At 49.4% G+C, this 21,350-nt stretch overlaps 1 protein-coding gene across 2 annotated transcripts in view; it reads right to left on the reverse strand.

Moving 5' to 3' along the window:
• Window positions 1-19,190, reverse strand: part of Runx1 (RUNX family transcription factor 1) — a 216,465-nt gene extending 197,275 nt beyond the window's left edge. For both annotated transcript variants that reach the window (XM_050164796.1, XM_050164795.1), the window contains exons 1-2: window positions 19,085-19,190; window positions 18,761-18,875 (exon numbers count right to left, since the gene is read on the reverse strand). In XM_050164796.1, coding sequence (XP_050020753.1) covers window positions 18,761-18,818 — 58 coding nt within the window. In that variant the 5' untranslated portion in view covers window positions 18,819-18,875; window positions 19,085-19,190. The remainder of the gene's footprint in view (window positions 1-18,760; window positions 18,876-19,084) is intronic.
• Window positions 19,191-21,350: the final 2,160 nt, after the last annotated feature.

The following is a 21,350-nucleotide window of genomic DNA, read 5'->3' on the forward strand; positions in this document are numbered from 1 at the left end:
GGGCTGCTGCAGCTCGGAACTGCTGCAAAAGCAAGCTGCCCGCGTTATCAGCAGCGCGCAGGCCTGCGGTTTTCTCGCTCTTGCAACCCAGCTTCAACTGCCGGTTTATTTTTCGACAAACAGGATGCCTCCATCTGAGGCTGTCAGCATCCCAGGCTCTCTGAGAAGAAAAGAGGTAGTGAGGGCCCCACCCTAGAGCCCAGTCAGGAGGGGAGGGAGGGCTTGTTTCTAGATGCTTCCCAGAGAAGTGAGAACCCCTGCAGGTGCAGCTGCTGGGCACCGGGAGAGTGTCAGGAAGGGCGGGGGGGGGGGCGCGAAACTTACACCTCCCACCCCCATCGGAGCTCAAACGGACTTCTTGGGCCCCACCTCTGCATAGGTCTGGAGGCTAAAAGTTCCCACAGCAAGGAGAAAGACGACTTGGACAAGGAGATGCGTGCCTTTGAACTTAAATAGGTGCGCAGAACAAATGCTAACCTGCTGGTCCGAAGACCAGCCAGGCCTGAGCTGGGGAGCCTTGAGACAACCTGCATTAAAATGCTAATGGATGCGCAAAGATGTAATGGGTGGGAGTTGGGGGTGATTTTACTCCCTGGTTTTATGGGAGCTACTTTGTTAATGGAAAAAGGAATTCCTTTATGTTCTAGAAGGAATGGGAGTTTGAAATCATGAAGGGATTTGAAAATCCCAGCTAGAGAGATGAGTCAGCTGCGAAGACTGCTTATTTCTCTTTCCCAGCATCCACCTCGGGTGGCAAAGACTGCCGGTAACTCCGGCTCCTGAGCAATCAACCGCCTCTGGCCTCTGAGGGTGTCTGCAGTCATATGTAGGCACACACACACACACACACACACACACACACACACACACAAAATTATGGAGAATCCCAGCTGGGAACACCGTCAGACATTGGGGAGATTCTAGAGTAGGCATTCAGTCGAGAGATGGCAGATACTACAAAAATGCCCTAAAAGATACCCAGGTGAGCTGGCGCCCTGGCTGTCCCTGGATGCATCCTTCCTCATCTTTCATTTGCAACCCTCACAGAGAGATTCTTCAGAAACTGGGCCATCGTATTTAAGGGCACAGAATTTAGAGTCCAGGTTTCAGAGCCCAAGACTGAATTTCTTCTCAAACTAAGTCTAGGATTGTGGCATGTATTTAAAACGTATGTTTTTTTTTTTTTTTTTTTTTTTTAGTTCCGTGGCATTAGCAGTGCCCCAGTGAGCTTTGTGAGGCAGGGCAGGAAATATACTGAGTGTGGATCTCTCTGTAGGGAGAAGGTACAAAACCCGTCAGATGCACCGTGTAGAAACTAGGTTCTGCTTCACTCGGCTCGGGCCTGAAGTTGCATCAAGATTCCATTTGACTCCATCAAAAGCAGTCAAGGCTTCCCGTTACAGAAGGTCACTCCTGTAACAGACCTTGGAGGCTGCTGGGCTGCTAAGATGTTCCAGCTCCCCTCTGCCTTGGGCTTTCTCAGCTGGTGCTTTAGGAGTGCGCGAATTTGCTGTTGGGGATTCTTATGTTCTGCTAAGCTGAGGACTCCCGGGTCTACAGAGTTTAAGCCCACAATCTTACTGGGGCCTACTATAGGGCAGGCTGTCTGTGGCCCGTTGAGATGCCATTCTTGGGTTGGTAGATGTTTTATTCACAGTGTCTCTGGCTTGGGCTTAGCCTCTCTAACTGGATGGCAAGCACTTGGAGACAATTGCAGGCAGTCTAAAGCTTGCATGATTGGTCATTTTATAGCACAGTCACACACGTGGGCCCCCTGCGCATCTATGGATGTTCATGACTCCTAAGGGAGATAGCAGTCACACGGATGTGACTTTGGGATCAGAAGAATTTGGGAAGAAAGTGGGGTAGTGGGTGGGGAGAGTTACTTGGGAACCTGGTTGTATGGTTATGCATGAGGTGGTGGAGGAGTGTGGACCCCCTGCTCAGCTGTCTACCTGTGGACTACAGAGGGATAGCTTCTTCTTACAAGTGTTTTATCCTATTTTAGCTTCAACTGACCACCTCCATAGACCAAATGGTGGTGTGTCCTCTACTCTCTCACCCTCCAACCGTGGATGCCATGGATGGCCAATGTCTCCTCCTTTTTGCTCTAGCTGAGCCCCCAGTTTTGCTGCCTGGTTAGTGGTCAGCTCAGAGCCTCACCTCCAAGCTCAAGTTATAAGAATTTATAGTCTATCACACACAGCCAGGCTAACTAAAGGCGTGCTTGTATGGTACTGAAGTAGTTAAAGCGCTTTAGGAGAAGTGATAGATGCTTTTTATTTTATGCAAACATGGCTAGCTAGCGATACTGGCTGTGTGGACCTGGGGTTCATTCTTAACCTTCAATGGTATTGTTTTGTTGTCTGAACTCAGGTTCAGTGTGTTCATTTCCAAGTCACCATGACCGTATTGTCTCATGAGGCTTTGAATACGTGCATGACAGATTCTTGGTGACCTTTTAAGAAAGTCAGGAGGGGCTAACCTAGAGTGCCCAGTCCCTCCATACAGTTTACTTCCTGGAGAAACACTTGCAGCTGTCCCCGGCCCTTCCTTCCCTGCTAGCCCGTCTACGTGTTCACTGTGGTTTCGTCTTTAGCGTCTCTCTGAAGAGAATCTTTCCGTTTCTACAGGAATCCCTTCTTTTTGGAATGGAAGAGTATTCCCACTTGTCATCTGGCCATCCTCCTCCACAGCTCCTCTTTGCTCTTGGCTCTGCATCTAGGAGTCCTCCCTTCCCAGCTATGACCACTTCCCCCCCCACTTCTTCCTCTAGCCTTTGATCTTCAGCCTCCAAAGGCTTCTCTCTTTATGCCAGACTCTCTTGTCTCCTATCTATCTTCTTGCTTGTCTGATCCTCCAAGTCCCTCTGAGAGCCTGCGGACCTTGTGCTTAGGGTGGCAGCTCTCTTTTTTGTATAACACAGGGAGGAAGATCCCCACAGCAGTGCTGAGCTCTGCCTTCCACAGATAAGCCGCCATGAAAGACCTGAGCAGCTCAGCAACCTCATTTCGAAGACCTTTGAAGTTCTTTGTCATTTACAGGGAACTGGGCTGTGCTCTGAAGATGTGCCCAGTTGTTTTTCTGATTTTGGTGGTGGTATGGTGGTGTGTGTGTGAGAGTGTTTATGCAGGGGTGTGTCGGGGGTGGGGGGAACTTTCTAGAAAATAAAATAGGAAGAATGTAAAGGGTAAGAGATTTCTCTGGTGGCACTGGTGATCGTGTGAAGACTTGGTCTTCATTTGGGCCTGAGCATCCCTCGTTTGGGGCTGCCCTGTGGACTGCTGTGTGCAGCAGCATCTTTGGTCCTGCCTGCTCACCGAGTTGCTAATCTTGCCCCCTCCCCTCCCTCACCTGACAGCGCCAGACATTGACGAGTCAGTCGCGCGTCTCCATCCGCACACGGTTTCCTTCCCCTTGTTGCAAACCAATGGCGTATAGCATTCTGCTGGTGCAGGAGAAAGATTACAAGGGAACTAACTCTGGAAAGCTAAGTATGGCCCGGAGAAGGGAGAGACTGAATGAACAGACCTGCTAGAAAGGCCAGAGCTTAAGAAAACAGTGAAAAACTGCAGAGAGATTAGTCAGAAGCAGATGAACCTCAGGCACAAACAATCTGAAACCACTAAACGGAAAACGAAGGCCTCTTAATGTTGATCTGGACAACGATGTTTCATATGAGACCCAAAAGGCATAGGTGACCAAGAAAGAATAGACAAATGGGATTATATCATATTGAAAATGCTTTCTAGGAAATCAAAGAGTCAGCAGGGTAGGGAGGCATCCTATTGAATCAGAGGACACATTTGAATCATGTCTGCTAAGGGGCTCATGCCAAGTACATATAAGGAACCCAACAACTCAGCAGCAAGGTAAAAAAAAAAAATAACCAGATTAAAACATGAACAAAGGACTTGGAAAAATATTCCCCAGAAGACAAATGAATGGCCAAGTATTTAAATGTGATCAGCACCCCTAACCATCGGAGAAATGCAGAATACAGCCTCCATGAAAGATCACCTCAGAGCCTCAGGACATACAGTACTGAAGATTCCAGGGACTCCAGAGCTGGTGAAGATGCGGGGAAATGGGCCTGGTGTGGCTGTGCTCCCTAGAAAGCCATGGCCTAGGTCTTCTTGTCTGCCACTCTCTTGTAGGCAGAGCCGAGTCGGCCACTTGCCACCTGCACCTCCAGGTGTCTTTCCTTCTCACCAACTGCAGAAGAAGAGCAGAGCTAAGAGGCAAGGTGGGGTGTATTTCAGTGGCCAGCTTCTTCCTGCTGTTAACGCACGAGTCTGTGCCTGTGTATGTGCGTGTGTGTGTGTGTGTGTGTGTGTGTGCGCACACATGCCCACATTCAACTGTAACCTCTGTTAGAGTCAAATCTGTCATTTGTACAGAAGTAGTTGGTGTGTCATCTCTGTCCTGCTTCTCAGTTCAGAGATGGCTATTATGGGCTAGTGGAAGACTCCTCGGGCAGGTCTCAAGTCCTGACTGAAGGTAACAGCAGATGCCACCATGAAGAAAGAGGGAAGGCAGAAGAGGAGGGAGGGGAGCTAGGCTGCCCTGGCCTTGGAGTGTACACAGACACCCAGAAAGAACGTGAAGAAGCCTAGCAGGCCCTGGAGTTTTGATTTCCCTGCCCACTGTATGCTCAGGCAAAGCAGATCCTGGCCTTCTTCAATGAGCTTTATTGTTTTATTACTGTTTTTTATTACGGGAGAATAATTAGCTTGAGCACCTTTTAATTTCTTCCCATCAAGATGTTTGCACAGCAACAATTAGAGCCTGGCAGCAAGCAGAGCCTCTGCAGAGCCAGCAGGAGCTGGCACTGGGATTCATCACTACCATATCCTCCCTTGGGGTCAGCAGAGAAAGCAAGGGAATTGGGGTGAGTGTGGTAACTGCTGGCAGGAAGACCAGGTGAGAAGTGCCTTTAACACACACACACAGGTTCAAGGAAGGATGCAGACAGAAATCACACACACCATGACCGGAATCGAGCAAAGGCTCTGCAGAGATACTGGAGGATTGGTGGTATGGACTTTCGAATGATAAGTGTTTCTAGAGAAAGACCTGCCATGCTCGAGGCCCTGCAGGAAGCATACCTCTGTGCTGTATGACTAGCAGGTCCTGTTCACAGGGCCACTTCTTGATGTCACAGCGGAGGCAACTGCTTCTGGCTAGAGCATTTCAACCACAGCAACAATGATAGTGAAGTGTTTTGTGCCAACCCTGGTCAAGGTCAGAGGTCACAGTCAAGGTAAGGAATGTGCTGGCTCCCAGAGGCTCCTAGCTTTCTTAAGGATGGGCCATGGGGTAAGCCGTCCTAAGGACTTTTCACTGTCTGGGTCTCAGGGCCTGTGTCAAGCTCATTCAAGTTCAGGGTCAGATGTGGGCAACTTTGACAAACACCTCTTTAAGATTTTCATGGGTGCTCAGGAAATCACATAACACAAAAAAGACACAGGAAATAAGCCCAAAGCATCCATATTAGATATCTTCTTGGTGACAAAGGTTTTCAAACTGTCACCTCCATCGACACCTGACGAATGGAAGCTGCAGACTGCCATGGAAGACTGAACAGTGGTCTGTCCCCAGCATGCTAAGATGGCTGTGATGGGCACTAGGCTTTGGTGCTGCTGGCCTGGAGAAGCAAAGACCCCCCTGGGATGCTAGAGAAGCTGGAAGGTCTTCCCCAAAAGACAGCTGTGATGGGGAGGAGCCTGGCAATGAACACAGTAAGAAAGGAAGCATGAACCTCCGTGCTGAGAACGCAAGACCACTGACTGCCTCCAGGGATGCTGAAGCAGTCCCGGACGGACATAGACCTACCCTGCTGTCTGTCACTCCTGTTCTGGAACACTGACCAGTGCTTAGCTCTGAAAGGCTTCTTCGAGTACCAGATAGGTGATCATTTTGTTTTGTTTTTGCTTCTTGCTCTTTTAGGCAGATTTCTCAAGTAGCCCAGGCTGGCCTTAGCAAAAATCCTCCTGCCTCCACCTCCTAAGTACCATGACTGTGGGCGAATACTACCGTACCCAGCTTATACAGTGCTGAGACTCAAATTCAGGGCTTCACGCACACTAGGCAAGCACTTCATTAACCAAACCACATGCCCAGCCCCACAAGGATAGCCTTAGAATCACCATGTACCCTCTGCAGGCGGACACTGGGCTCTGTAGCACCGATGCTTCTGTTTAGTCTTGGTCGACTTGTCCCTGAAGCCCGAACCCAGGTGATTTCGTTTGCTTCTGCATGCTGTGCTTCCCTCAGAAGAGAAACTTATCATTAGAACACAGCCCACGGGTCGTGTGAAGGGCTCAAGGCTAGAAGTGCATTTTCCTCATGCTTAGAAGGTGCTCAAGAAATGCGCGTTGCCCTATGCTCGGTTTAAATGGCTTTAAGTTCAGCGCTCTCGAAGGGGCCCTAAGTTCACCACAGGTTGAGAGCAAAGCTGTTTTCTCCTTCGCAGGTGTCTGGTTCCAGGAAACACCACAAAGCCACCTTCAGAAGCTCACAGAGGTGGCTCCCAGCCTCACATCCAAGGCAGTTTCCACGATTGCCTGTTGCTTCTGGCCTCCTGTGTGTGTTTCCCACCTCGTTTAGTTTTCCTTCAGCCTTTTGACAAGTGTATGAAGGCTGGGCCATTTCCTAACTTTACAAAAGGGACTCCAAGAGGTCCAAACATGGCCCTAGAGGACACTGGTGGCAAAGCCCTCCTCCCCTCCCCTGCAGGCACCTGTCTGCCAAAGTCTGGTCTGTCTCCATGCTAACCTCTCTTTGACTCTGAAGATGACCCACTGAGGGTCTAGTGGTCCGGAAAACTTGACTCCTCTTGAATTCCTTCTAGAATGATTGGAATGATAAGGCAGAGTCTGTGAGATCGATTTGATTCAAAACAGGAAGCCCATAGGATGATGGGAAAATGCATTATTACAACTTGTATTTGAAGCTTTTCAATTATGTGTGTGTGTGTGTTTTATAACGCACATTCCGCAGTTGTCTCAACTGTGGCGGGCATACCATTTATAAATGAAGACCTAGGCAAAGACTGTGGGCTCGCTGAACAGCACGTAATGACTCGCCGCAAGACGAGAGCCCGAGATGGTGGCCATTGCTGCTGCCTACGGAGACAGCATGGTGCAAGTCAGTGCGTCCTGAGGGGTCTCAGTGGATCCCCTGAGGGGTGTACATTCCGTGTCCTGGCCTGTGTGCACGTGACTGTGGTGTGGGGGGCCCTGAGCACCATGTAGAGTCAGGCATGCTGCCGACACAGCTCTTCCTGGGAGAAACTGTGGTCTTGTTTCACATTTTCTCTATCTGTCCCGTGCTTTCAGCCCCCTGCCCCGTCCCCAGATCTGGAGATGATCAGCTTGGGACCCTATCCTCTGCAGTGGTGACCATGTTTAGAATTCTGCTCCTTTAAATTTCACCAGAGACATTCACAAACCAACCTGGCTAGCTGCAACATTGCTCAAGGAACAGGTGGTGTACTGTGGGTGCTGGGTTTACAGGAGACGGAATGTATCATGCAGGTATGTGCTCGGCTTGCAAAGGACTCTGGGGTCTGATCAAATCAGAGGGTGACTGGTGTCTGCTAATTCTTCAGACTCTAGAATGGTAGCAGCCGCGCTGGTGTAGTGTCGGCAAAGCTCTGAGACAGAGGTTAAGGGGACCTAGTTCTAGTGTCTGACTCAGAGGAGACCTCAGACAGGCAATCTGTCTGGAGCCCTGATGGAGTTTCCTAAAACTCTAGCTAGGATCTGGGGAGACAGCCCCAAAATAAATAAATAAATGAAAACTAAAAATAAAATAAAGTATTTGCCATGCAAGCATGAGCACTGGAGGTCAAGCCCCAGGACCCACATTTAAAAAGCCAGGCACTGGAAGCCACGCTTGTCTCTGTGGGCGCGGGCTCAGCATCCAGCTGGCCTGACCTACTCAGCAAGCTCCAAGCACTCGGTCTGTCCCCTGGCCTCTGCACACACATGACACGTGTGCACGCACACTGTCCTTACACACACATGAATAAGCATGCCTGCTCTTCATTTTGTATGATGAGACAAGGTCTCACTAAGTTTCCTGGGCTGGCCTTGAACTTGCAATCCTGCCTCAGCCTCCCAAGAAGCTGAAAGAAGGGGCCTGAGCCACTAAGTGGGGCCTGACTTCCTTTGTCCTTCATCTCACACCCCTACCTAGCATGTTGAGTACTGCAGTATTTTCTAGACTTTTCTGTGAGCTCTCATAAGGAAGCCTCCCCCTTCAATGTTTTCAGGAGAATACTTGCACTACCATGACCATGGTATACTTTAAAGAAAGAAGGGAAATGCTGCTTTCTTGAGCCACTTCCTAGTGAGTTTGTTTTATTGTTCGCGTGTTATCTATCATTTTCTTTCCCATTCAGAAAAGTCGCCTCCAAACAGTCAGCGCACATACACAAAAGACCTGGTCTAAAAGTCTGCCGGCTGGCAGAGGAAAAAAAAAAAAAAAAAAACAGGTGCTGTGTGCGGGATGAGAGGTGCTCGCTCCTGCCTGCCTCTGCAGTTCCCAGGCTGACCCACACATGGAGCCAACATAGAACCAACGGAACACAGCTCCACGCTTGCACAAATCCTTGCCAGTCTTAGGAGCAGCAGAGCGCTCAGCAAATACAAGAAGGAAATGGCTGTTTCTGTTGGGGTAGGGGTGGGCTAAAATGTCTGGGAGAACCACTGGATTAAAAGAAGCCTGTCCAAAAATAGGCACCTGGGGGGGTGGAAATGGGAGGCTGTACAGAGACAACAGGCCTCGAAATGAACACCCTCCCGCCTCGCAGCAGCATGAAATGAAAGGTATATATTATTTCCTCTTTCAAAGGAAACCCGAATAAGGACTTTCTTTCTTTTTTGTTTAACTGAGGTATTGACTCTCTCAGCACAGAGAGAGAGAGGGAGAGAGAGAGAGAGAGAGAGAGAGAGAGAGAGAGAGAGAGAGAGAGAGAGAGAGAGAGAATTTGCATCCAGATCTCGGAAGCCGACAGGGTCAGTAATTACCAAGCACAAACAACCTTCTCTTTGTGGTAACATGAGGTATGAATGAGAGCCATCCATCCTAGAAAGAGGGCCATTTTCTGTTTGTTATCTGTTGTTTTTTATTTCTATGAAAGAAGAAAACATCTTTAAGTAAATTTCAGGTAAGTCATTTAATCCTAAGTTTTGCTTGATAAAGGGGTAGGAGGCTAGAGTATTAATCGGCAGAGCGTGTGTGAGGTCCTGGTTCCATCACCAGTACCCCGGGGGAAAAGGAAGAAAATGAAAAGGGGAAGGAAGGGAGGGAGAAAGAGAGGAAAGAAAGAGGGGGAAGGAGGAGGGAGGGATGGAAGGAGGGACAGAGGTAGTAAGAAAGGAAGAAAAACACCACAGAACATAATTCTATAAAAAGTGAAATAAATTTCGTGGCTTTCTGGCCAGGAGCTGTGTCTCTGATGTGGGTCCGCTTTGCTCCGGATCACTGACATAGTGAGGGTTAAGCGTTGTAAATTGCTATGGCCTTGTTTCCCACCGCATCAGCTACCAGCCTATCCAGACCTATCTGCTAGTGCTTCCTCTTAGTGAGTGCAGTCTACATGTCCACCCGAGCATCCATCTGCTGTTCCTGAGGAGGACCAAGGAGGAATGTGGTGTGTATGTGCATGCAGTTACCCCTTGGTATTCTGAGGAATGAGGGGTGCCAGGTGTCTCCACCCCCACAGAGAACAAAGTCCCTCTTGCAGTGGCCTAACATTTGCATAGAACATTTGTGCGTCCTCCTAGATACGTGAAATTGCCCCTGGATGACTTCCATATCTAATACTATGCAAAGGCTATGCAAACGAGGCTGTACAGTATTGCTTAGGGAAAGCAGATAAGAAAAATCAAGTCTGATGTTCAGTTCAGACGCAAGTTTTCCCTCACTCTTTTCACGTCTGTTGTTGTTTGCATCCACAGGTGGGGAACCCAGGGGTACAGAAAGCCAGTCACATCTGCAGAGCAGAATCAGCCTAGGAAAGGAGGCTACAAGACAGGACCTGGAAGGTGCAGCCAGCCGGGGAACTCAGCCTCAGATGCTGCCCTGTCCTCACCTCCCTCCTCCCCTCTTTCTTCACCCCAGTTCTCTGCTCTGCCTGCAATCCTGTCCTCCCTGGAGCTCTCCAGCCGGACACTTGCCACACAGTGCTGGCCCACATGATATGGAAGCTTCCCTTCCTCTGCTTTATGCATGTTCGTGGTGTCAGACTGCCTTCTAAATAGTTACACTTTTATCCACAGAACCGGTGACTCCCAAGCCTGGGGAGAGGCTTCTTTTTGCTGTCAGAAGCAGTTAATGCGGAGACTCCTAACTGTAGAAAGTTCTGAGAATAAATGACTCACCCCTAAATATGACTTTTTTTTTCAATCAGCTCCCTTCCACAACGCCACTGTCCCATCAAGGCTCAGGGAATATTGGGGAAGAAGCAGGAAGAACAGAGAGCAGGGCTGTGACATGCTTGCCGCCTGGATGTGGTGTGGCTGCTGAGCTCACAAACTCATGGTAGGTGTCCTTACGGGGCTGCCTGAACACGATCCACACAAGATCTAGCTAGCTCAACTTCCAGCGTGGCCTGGGGAGGTGCTAAGGATGTCCAGCCCAGCTGGAGAACATGCCGTTGATGGATAATGAAGAAGAACCGTTCTTCTTTTTCGGGGGAGCAGCCATTTTTAGTTGCTCACACTCCAGTGTCTGGCCCCAGACCCGTGTGTATATGGGTAGCACTCACTGTAGGGCTGGAGCGATGGCTCTGTGTTTAAGAATTCTTGGTGCTCGGCAGGGGCTCTGGGTTCTGTTCCCAGCACCCATGTAGTGAGTTACAACTACCTGTAATTCCAACTTCACGGGCTCCTGCACACACATATATTCAGACACATAAAGATACACATTCAGAGCCCAGTGGGCGTGGCCCACGCCTTAAGTCCCAGCACTTGGTAAGCAGAGACAGGTGGATCTCTGTGAGTTCAAGGCCAGCCTGGTCTATGGAGCTAGTTCCAGGACAGGCACCAAAGCTACAGAGAAACCCTGTCTCGAGAAACCAAACAAAAAACAAAACACAAAACGAGATATATGTTCAATCAATCAATCATCAACCAATATATAAGGAAGAGGACATGGAGTTGGAAGGAGATGTATTCGGGGAATATATGGGTAAAATTGGAAAGGGAAATGGGGAATGATTTGCTTATATTTCATGATGTATTTGTATGAAATTCTCAAAGAATAAATTGAAAGATATATTCAAAAGCATAAAGATGATAAAAAGAAGCTTCACTTCTAATAAAAAGACAGCTCCATATACGGCAGAGGCCTGACACATCCTTCCTGCCTAGACAGGGCTGGTGCTCCGACATCTTTACTCTGGCCCAGCGAGGTGGGTACCAAACCAGGGGGTTCTTATGTCCACCCTACACCCGTTCTGGGCTGCTGGCTCCACACACAGACTAGCCCCTGTCTGCAGGAGTCTCTGTGGTCAGCTTTCTGTGCAGCCGACACATCCTCATTGAGGAATCCAAGCAAAAGCTTTGTTCTCGTATGATAAAGTGGTCCGTCGCCATGGCACCTGGGTACAACACTCACCTTTCTGTCATTGTCCCCTGGCACCAATCAGGAAGATAGAGAAAGGGGAGGGAAGAGGGGAGAAGGGGTCAGAAAGCTAAGGAAGTGCTAGCGTAGGCTGCAGGAAAGATGAGCTTGCCTGCCGGACACCAGAAGCAACAGATGGTTTAGAACCCCATTTTATTTGTGATATCTTGGGTTCCACTGTCACATTTCCTGATTGTGGCCATTGTCTTCAAAGACCTCAAAGAGACACACACTTCCCTTTTTCTTTTTTTTTTTCTTTCCTGAGACAGGGTCTCTGTACCCCAGGGTAGCCTCAGACTCTATGTAGCCAAGGATGGCTTAAATTTCTACTTACAGCTCCCAAGTATTGGGATTTCAGGTATGTACACCCCCACCCAGTTTCTGTAGTACTAGTAATGGTCCCAATGGCTTGGTGCATGGCAGGCAAGCACTCTCCAAACTGGGCTACGTTACCGACCTGAAAGTGCTCCCTTTCTGGCTCTCAAAGGACATCATAGCTATACTTTTGCAGGGTTTAAAAGTGTTTAAAAAGACATATCTTGCCTTGGCTTGAGGCATCTTCTATGCAGAAAAAGGGTGGTGGTTGCTGGTTCATAGGAAGACAGGACAGTGGGCACCAAGGGACAGGAGTTGTGGAAAGCTGTGGGGTAGACATGTTTGCACACTCGAGTAGACAGCAGTTGTGGAAAGCTGTGGGTAGACATGTTTGCACACTAAGCAGACAGCAGTTGTGGAAAGCTGTGGGTAGACATGTTTGCACACTAAGCAGACAGCAGTTGTGGAAAGCTGTGGGTAGACATGTTTGCACACTAGAGCAGCCTCAGTAGCTTTCTCCAGACAACCAGGAGATAGAAAAACACAAGTGTCCGAAAATACTTTCCACGTATGAAATGGTACAAAACAGCAAAACAACACCAGCGAAAACTTCCTCATGTTGCTGAACTCTCATGTGCTTTATGGCTTCTAAGGGGTTCAGAGATTTCACGCAGGAACCCGGTCATTGGGCAGCAAGCTCTGCTTGAATGTTACTAACCCTTTTTTGCAGAACACAACGTAGACACAGAGACATTATTGACTCATTTAGGTCATTGGGAAGTTACCGGAGAAATGCATGAGCTTCCTGTGTGGGCCTCCCTGCCGGCCCCATCCAGACAAAAACCCAAAGCACCTTTATCTCTGAGCTTTGACAAGGACTTGTCCATGACCAGTGTCAGGAAGAAGAGGAAGCTGCTGGTCTTCACAGAACCAGTGAACCTGCATCTGGTTAAAGAGGCAAAATGGCTTTCCTTAGAGGAGCCTTCTAGACCCTAAGGCTGTGCAGGATTCTCAGAGAAGTGCGTGGGCTCTCTGTCTGTGTCCTGACTGAAGCTTAGCCTCCATTCTGGGCCCTGCACAGTGGGCTTTGCGCCTCTCCTGTGGTCACTGCCAAGGAGAAGAAGTGTGGATGCTGAAGGCCACCAGAGGAGCCGATTGGTTCTCAGCCCCTGTGTCTCTGGGGTGTATATGGAGTGTCCTGCAGCTCTACTTTGGGTCCTCTGCCTGGACCACCCTCCCCTCTGCTCTCTCTTCCCTGCTTCCAGAAACTCTCCACTTCCTTCAGGCAGCCTTGCTGGTGTCCTCCATGGTACTGTGAGCTTTTTTCTTCCAAGGGTGGACAAAAGCTGGCCAATTCACTGGCTGCTGCCTTGGGTAACTGAGCTTTGCTAGCCTGCCACTGTTAACTCTATAGAAAGGCTAAGATCTCTGATAATCGTACTGCAAGGAAAAAACAAAAACAACACCCCACCACAGAAAACAAACAAACAAACAAAAGACTTAGCCAGACATCTTGGTGCATGCTGTATTTTTTTTAAAAAAAAATATTTTCATTACTTTGTTGAGAATCAAATGAAATCTATTTTGATCATACTCCCTCCAACTCTTCCCCTTAACTCCAGATCAGCCGGCACTTTCGGTAATCCCAGCTCTGGGAGGCAGAGGAAGACAGATCCCTGTGAGTTCAGGGTCAGCCTAGTCTATGCCGTGAGTTCCAGACATAATGGGATCCTGCCTCAAACAAATACAATCCAGCCAACCAAGCCGCTTTCCAAACGCAGCAGCACCTTAAACAACCAAATAAGAATGAGAGGAAAGTAAGAAAAGTGAGGCTCCAGGGTCCTTCAGTTTAGGCTGGAGCCAAAGAGAGCAAGGGAGAAAGAATGAATGGTGCTGTTACCTGAGAGCACTCCCTGCCTTCAAATCCCCATCCCTGCAGCTTCGCTGTGTCTTTCTTCCACAGCAGACCAGGCTTCTCTCTGCAAGCCTGCAGGGGTGCGGAGGGGGCGGCAGCCACAGCTCCCGCTCTGTCCTAACGCCAGCCAGCCTTGCTGCCACACGGCAAAGGGCCACATCTTTCTCAAACCCATGCTTTGGGTCTGTTTCCAGAATACACAAGAACCATGTTGCTTCTAGCTGCCGCGGTTCCTCACGATCTTCCAGTATGTCGTTATTTAATCTCTGTGAGTGTGTGTGTGTGTGCAGTTTTGTGTATGAACACGGGGCTTCTATGTGTGAGTGTGAGTATGGGTGTGCAGTGGCACTCGTGTGGGGGTCACAGTCACTGCGGGTCCCTGTCCTCCTGTCCTGCCTCCCATGTCACAGCGGGAACACAGAGGCACGAGCATCTGACTTTTAAGGAAGGCTCTGGGGTTTCAAACTCAGTTCCATCAGGATTGTGTGCCAAGTGCTTTATGCAGAGAGCCACCCCTCCTACCACTTCCTGTGCCATGTTTAATGTGTGAACTGCTAGAGGGTCCCCAGTCACCCCCCCACCCGCCCCGCAGTCGCTTGGCAGTGGCTGGCAGAACAGAGCTGGCGGCCTCTTTGGAGACCATGTTAGGCTCTTCCAAAGCTGTCATCAGACCATTGTGGGTGCCAATGGCTATGAGGATGAGGTCAGATCATTTTTAAGACCTCTTGAAAAATTAGCTTCATACTGTGTGGGTAGCCTGAGATGCGAAATTTCATCTCACTGGGAAGGCAGGGTCTGATTCTTGAATGTCCAGGGGAGCAGTTGGCCACATGCCCTCATGTTGGTCTTGTTATGGGCCAGAGGAGGCAGATTTGCCAAGACACCATGTTGTTGTACTGTCAGGGGTTATACTGTCCCCCCAAATCCACACATTCAAGTTAACTCCCAGTCCTCAGAATGAGACTGCATTGGATATAGAATATTCTAAAAGCAATTACATAGAAGAATGAGAGTGCGCCCTGCTCTGACTGATGCGCGCATAAGAGGAGGGGAGGCTGGGGCTGGTAGTTCAGAGGAGGGGAGGCTGGGGCTGGTAGTTCAGAGAAGGGGAAGGCTGGGACTGGTAGTTCATGCCTGTAATTCTAAGACTCCAGAGGCTGGAGCAGGAAGAGTGTTCAAGGTTATCCTGGGCTACATAGTGAGTACTAGGTCAGCCTGTGCTAAAAGGTGAGCGAGGGGGGGGTGGAGGGGGGAAGAGAGAGAGAGAGAGAGAGAGAGAGAGAGAGAGAGAGAGAGAGAGAGAGCACCAGGACAGGCAACAAATAAACCACAAGACAGACAAGACAGCCCTTACAAGAAACCAAAGTTGCTGATACATTGACCTTATACTCTGGCTTCTAGAGCATGAGGAAACACATTTCTGCTTTTGAAGTCTCCAAGTCTGTGGTGTTCTGCTGAAGTAGCCCGACCACTCACCGGCGGGTTTTGCGTGGTAGACAAAGCCACACGTAATTTCATCTATGACTTTCTGTCACTTAAGTCTTCAGGGGCGTGAGAGGAAGCATCTTCAAGTCCTTACACAGTGGCAAACTGGTATTTATGGGGAAAGGCGCTGCACACAGTCAGCCTGAGTTCTTTGATTCCTGTCCTATAACTCTGCCAAGTGTATCGCCGAGAACTATGCTGCTGAGATTTTTACCCGTGGTTCTAGGAACTCAGGCGTCTCAACACTCAAACTTTGCCTAGACCACTAAGCCACTTCTAAGAACAAGGCTACCTGAGGCATTTTGAAAAAAAAAAAAGGAGACGAAAAAGTGGCGGCGCTTTCCCTCCACAGCCTTCTCTTCTGTGGTGCACACTGCAGCTTCTGAGGGGACCCAGTCGGGTTCTGCAAGAGTTTCATGTCGCCAACCACGTGTGATAGCTCCCGGGAGTCTCAGGCGACTCTTATCTCCTCGCTGAGGCATACTAAGTGAGAAGCTGGTGTGGGGTGATGGGAGAGGAGGGGAGCTCTTTGTGGTAGACCACATTCTCCTTGCGTGCCAGTGTCAGAAGCCGGCTCAGCTCTCACGAGAAAGGGAACAATGGCTTTGCTCGGTTCCCCATCTCTGTTTGCTCCCAGTTTCCACGCTGGTATCAGGCTGAAAATGAGTTACAGGTTTCCTCCTGTGAGGATTGCAGAGACTGATAAAGTACCCTCCCAGGAGGAAAACAAGATGCTCTGAGTGGCCACAGTGGCTGTTCGGGAGGGACACAAGACCATAAATTACAGGCCAGAGCAGCTGTGGGGAAGCCTATGCATGGGATGGCCAGCCAGGCTATGGCACCAGGGGCCGGGAGGTGGGCTGTGAGAGTAGATTGACAAGGACAGTGGGTTCTGGCACCAGCTTCAAATGGAACCAAGAAAAAAAAAATAAGAGCAAGACAACAACAACAACCTCATACACACACAAACAAAAAACAGCAATGTTTTGACACTGTTCTGACTGGAGCGTATCACAGACAGCCAGTGTAGGCCATTAAACCCTTGTGTTGACAGGTCATTCGAATGAAATAATATTAGCCAGGAAGTTGCCAAAAGTTCGCTGCGGTTCTAAGGCTAAATCTCCATGCTATTCAACAGCTTGTGGATTCTGACAGCTCTTTCTCCCTCCCTCCATTCTGTTTTGCTCGGAGAAGGAAGTGAGACCTTCTCAAATGAACCATGCTGATTTTAAAAAACCAGTATTATGTGATCTGTGCCTGTTATGGGCATTCATGTGGGGGAATGTGGACACGTATGTGCCACGGTGTGCATGTGGAGGCCGGGGGATAACCTCAGAAGTTGGTCCTCACGGTCCATCTTGTTTGAGGTGGGGTCTCTTTGTTGTTTGATGCCCTCTGTGTACTGCAGGCTGGCCAGCCTGTGAGCCTGTCTGTAGCTCTGTTTCCCTGCAGGAACACTAAGGTTACAGATGAGCACATGGCTGCTCCTGGCCCTTATGAAGATTCCAGAGATTCGAACTTGGGTCTTCAGGCCTGCACAGTAAGTATTTATATGCCTCCCCTGCTCTTCCTGAATTCTGATGGAAGCAAGCCCTGTCTAGGTAGCCTGTTTGAAAATAACCAGACTCTTGCTTCTAGGCTGGAGCGGCGGGCTGCAGGGGTCAGGCTCTGCTGAGTTCCTGGTTACCACATCCCTAACTGTCTTTGCTGTTGGGCCCTTAAAGCTATCCCAGAAGGTCAGCACCACAGGCAGCAGTGCAACCCGGTCCCCAGGGGAATGTTCAAAGTTTCCTGCTTCTGTCTTCCTGAGTGCATCAAATAGGAAACAATAAATATTGGGACCCTGCACTGAGAGCCGAGTAAGCCAGGGATTTTTCTACAAATATTGCTTCCTCTGCCTGTCGGCAGCCCAAAGGAAATGCAGCCAGTGAGCAGTTGGTGGCTTTTCCCCAGGGAAGGGGGGAGGGGCTGGTGTCTCTGCCTACCCCACTGTAGGACACTGTGTGTGTCTATGTGACTCACACCGGTACCCATGATTCAACTTCACTCCATTTCCTCAGCTGCCAGCAAGCGAGCACTTGGAAGCCCTTTAATTTAAAGCTTGGAATTGGTTAATGGCTTGCTTTCTTCTCCTTCAGTTCGGATGCCACCCCAAAACCTGCAAGCACATGTGTGCACACGCATGCGCACACACTCACGAGCACACACACACACACACACACACACACACACACACACACGCCCCTTCCCCAAGTTTTTACATTTCTACATAGAAGCACCGTGACGTCGTCAATAGCATTCACTGTGGCAGTGTCTGGCAAGCCCTCTGCATTCCCCTGCTCATTTGGCGGCGTGAATAAATAATGGTTCACAGATACTGGTTGGGTGTGGATAAGAATTTGTAGTCCGAAAACAAATCACCCCCCCATCCCATTCCACTTCGTACCAGTGCTGCCAAACCCTCAAGCCACAGACTGCTGGCGCAGGTCAAAGAGCACGTCTTGGTGCACGGCCTTCATGATCTTTCCATGCCACTGTTTTTAGTCGCTTTAGCTCAGTCCCCGTTTCCCAGGAAAGATCCACAAAACACACACGGCCACTCACGGCTCAACTCCAGCCTTTCCAGTTTCAAGAGGTTGGCTATAGAAGTGCAGGCAGGTTTGGAGACCTGCACGGCGCCTACCCCAAAGCCTGCAATCTAGTAATTTAGCTGTGAGCATGCGTGGACTTAGGAAATGGCTTCATAGCTCTTTTCGAGAGAGACTGTGTATGCCACAACTTGCTGGCGTTCTGTCTTGAGCAATGCCGACTGCCCTTTTGCAATTGAGGCTAAAAGAAAAACCACAGCGCAGCCCCTTCGGATGAGTCTTTTCCCAGAATGAGTCTGCCCAGATCTCACTCTCTGCGAGTTGCCACCTTGGCCCTGAAATCTCCAGGCAGATCCAAGGTATACCTGTGGGCTGCCTCTTCTAGCCCACAGTCCTGGCATCACTCCTCCTGGTCAGTCTGCTAAACCCTGGGCAAGCTGAGCCCAACGACAGGGCCAGACAGCTTGCTGACTTCAGAGTATCTTTAATAGAGTCCTTCAGGGCAAGGGACCGTCAGCTAGAACCCGAAGAGTATCCTCTGTGCCAGTGCCAGCCTTTAATCCCCAGGACCATAAACAAGAGCAGTCCAAAGCACTTGACACAACTTTCCCTCGGCGACCAAATACTTCAACAGCTCAACTAAGCATTTATTGGAACATCTCCGCAGTCCAGCGTCCAGCAGAGAAGCAATCCAGTTGCCTCTGTCTGAATTCCTCCCCCCCAAGCAGGCAGGGACCCCAGACAGGCACCGGAGGGTCCACTGGCTGCCATTTCAGTCTGCAAAGCTGAACCAAATCAGATATAAAAAGACCAGCGTACTCACCTCTCATGAAGCACTGTGAGTATGCAGGAAATGACTCAAAAATGCTGTCCGAAGCCATCGTTTCCTTTTGAAAACGCGCCTCTTCTCAAGGTGGGGTCTTCGATGATTCCTCTACCTTAGGAGCGAAAACCAAGAAAGGTCATTTACTCTGACCTCACCTCCCACCATGGCTCCTTAAATCTTTTTCTCCCCAACCTTAACACCCCTGGGACTCCATGGGCCCTATGGGGGAAAAAAAGTACATTTGCAGAAACAAATATTCAAATTCTTAAAGATTAAAAAAAAAAAAAAAGCAGCGCCTAGGCTGTGGGCTGAGCTCCTCACCGCTCTACGAGAGCCTGTGGTTAGCATTCAGTGTGATTCGTCCTGCCTGCTGACCACTATGCCGGGTTTAGACTTCTGACACTGCCAGTCTACCCGACTTGTGGTTCTGTGGTTGTTTATGAGGCCCAGGGAAGTTTTCACACAACCCAAATTACAAATTTAACTGTTCCCCTTTCCACAGCCCATCATCATTGGCTCTTGGCAATCACGTGGCTTAAGTGATGTCAACTTTTTTTTAAACTTTCTGAGCTATGCCCTTCCTGCCCTCCACCTGCCCTCCCCCAGGCTGTGTAAAAAAAAAAAATAATAGTTGAGTAGATCTTAGAAGAGGGGGCCTGTCAAAGAAACACAAACAAGCAAACAAACAAACAAAATCCCCTGCCTCCGTCTTTACTTGATGTTTCTGCTCTTTACTGATTTAGTGGAGATCAGATCCTGTGGTTATTTGTGGTTTGGGGAACAACTGATTATTTAGATAAAGATTGCCTTGCTGTTTATTCAATAGTAATTTAACATTGGCACCAACTCGCTGCTGAGACCGGATGCGGCTCCCATCTCTTAAATTGCTGGGCATCAGCTTGGAGAGCTGGGTTCTTGGTAAAAGCATCTAAGATTGAAAAGGGAAAGAAACAGATAAAGGAACCATTTCTGTGAGTGGCGGACACTGAAAGGGGCTTACAGGCACTTCAAAGCTTGGGCACAGAAGTAAAACGTTTTAATTGTGGAATGAAAAGACCATTTTAATAGAAACCCAAATGATGTGGCTTTGTTCCCCTCAGTGGACAGACTCAGTGCGGGTCTCTCGGTAAACAGAGAAAACCGTGGCACACTCTGCACACCCGCACCCGCTCCTGTGTTCAGATCAGGAAGTTCATTTCAAGGAAAGCAAGAAAGGAGAATTTCCTTACAGGGCAGAGCTGAGGCCGGTGGACAGCAGTTCATTTATGGGTAGTACCTGTAAGGACTCCTGGAAGCCTCAAACAAACGGGCTAATCCACACCTCTAGGCAAATCAGAGTCCTCTTACAGCGCCTTGAGACCATGCAGAACCTGCCTCCTCCTAGCCAGCTGAGGGGAATACTAGGCATCCCTCCTGCCTTCAGCAGGCAGGATTGTCTGGAGGCAGGCAGTGAAGACAAGGTAGCTGGCTCTCCACCCATTTGCATTTGCGAGTCTCTCTGACCTGCAGACAATGAAACCTTGACTCTGTCCGCAGTTCCCAGATGAGGCTCGCCTCTCCTTTCCTAACCCAGTTCTTCCTTGTCCTCTGATCAATTTTCCTCAGTTTCGAGCACAGCATGACGGGGAGCTGTGCCCTGAACATCATAGGTTCAGAATGCCAGGCCTGGATCCCAAGCCCTGGGCATGGAAGGTGCTTCCCTAAGTCTGAACCCCCAAGGAAGCCTCACTTGGTTTTCATCAAGCTAATTTTGCACACACCAAGCCCCAGGCTGTTACCGTCAATGACACGGGTCTTTCTAAAGGATCAGACTCCAGTGCAGGAATGAGAAAGCTAGGGACTGCCTTCTCCCAGTCAAGCTGAGCCGTCAGCAGCAAATGCCCGCACGTGGCTCACACTTGAAAAACAATGCTGCACATCTTTTATGAAGCTTATTAATACCTAAACACAACGCGGGCTTCACGTCCCTCGCCATTCAAATCCCTTGTTAATACAATCCTCATTATTCAAATCCCTTGTTAATATAATCCTCATTATGTCTTTGTGCTTCTAGACAAATCCCAGGCTGAGTAGAGGCTCCAGCCGGACTGCGCTGTCTTCTGCACTTGCTCCTCCACCGAAAGCTCCCAGGATCCAAGCGTTGCAGCTGCAGCTGCCTTCTCCAAGGTGACTCACTCCATGGGGAGTGAGACACTCAAGTGTCCATGCAGATTAATCCTGTAGTTATTTCTCTGCAGAAACTCCCGGATGTTTTTAGCGTTAGGTGTCCACAAGCATACAAGAATGGTTTAGATGCCTTTGGGGGTCTCCATGAGGCAAGCCAGAGAGGAAGAAGGCTTTCAGGGTGGCCTTTCGGGGTCCCACTCCAGGCTGTCATCAAGAGGGCTCTGGTTGCAGTGAGGCACCAGGGGGCAGAGTACAAAGACATTGAGTGATCAGCATGGCCTGTGACCCAAGCCCCAGTAAAGTGTCAGGGCTCACCGAGGCAGCAGTTAAGGTTCTTCTGGGTTTTTCCAGGCCATGGCAGCATGGAAGGACTCACAGCTGCCAGCAAACCGGATCTTTGCCCTTCTTCAGGAGCCAAAGA

This window comes from Alexandromys fortis, unplaced genomic scaffold (genome assembly GCF_014885135.2).
Source record: "Alexandromys fortis isolate MF-2015 unplaced genomic scaffold, M_Fortis_MF-2015_v1.1 scaffold_162, whole genome shotgun sequence".
In the NCBI taxonomy this organism is placed as follows: domain Eukaryota; kingdom Metazoa; phylum Chordata; class Mammalia; order Rodentia; family Cricetidae; genus Alexandromys; species Alexandromys fortis.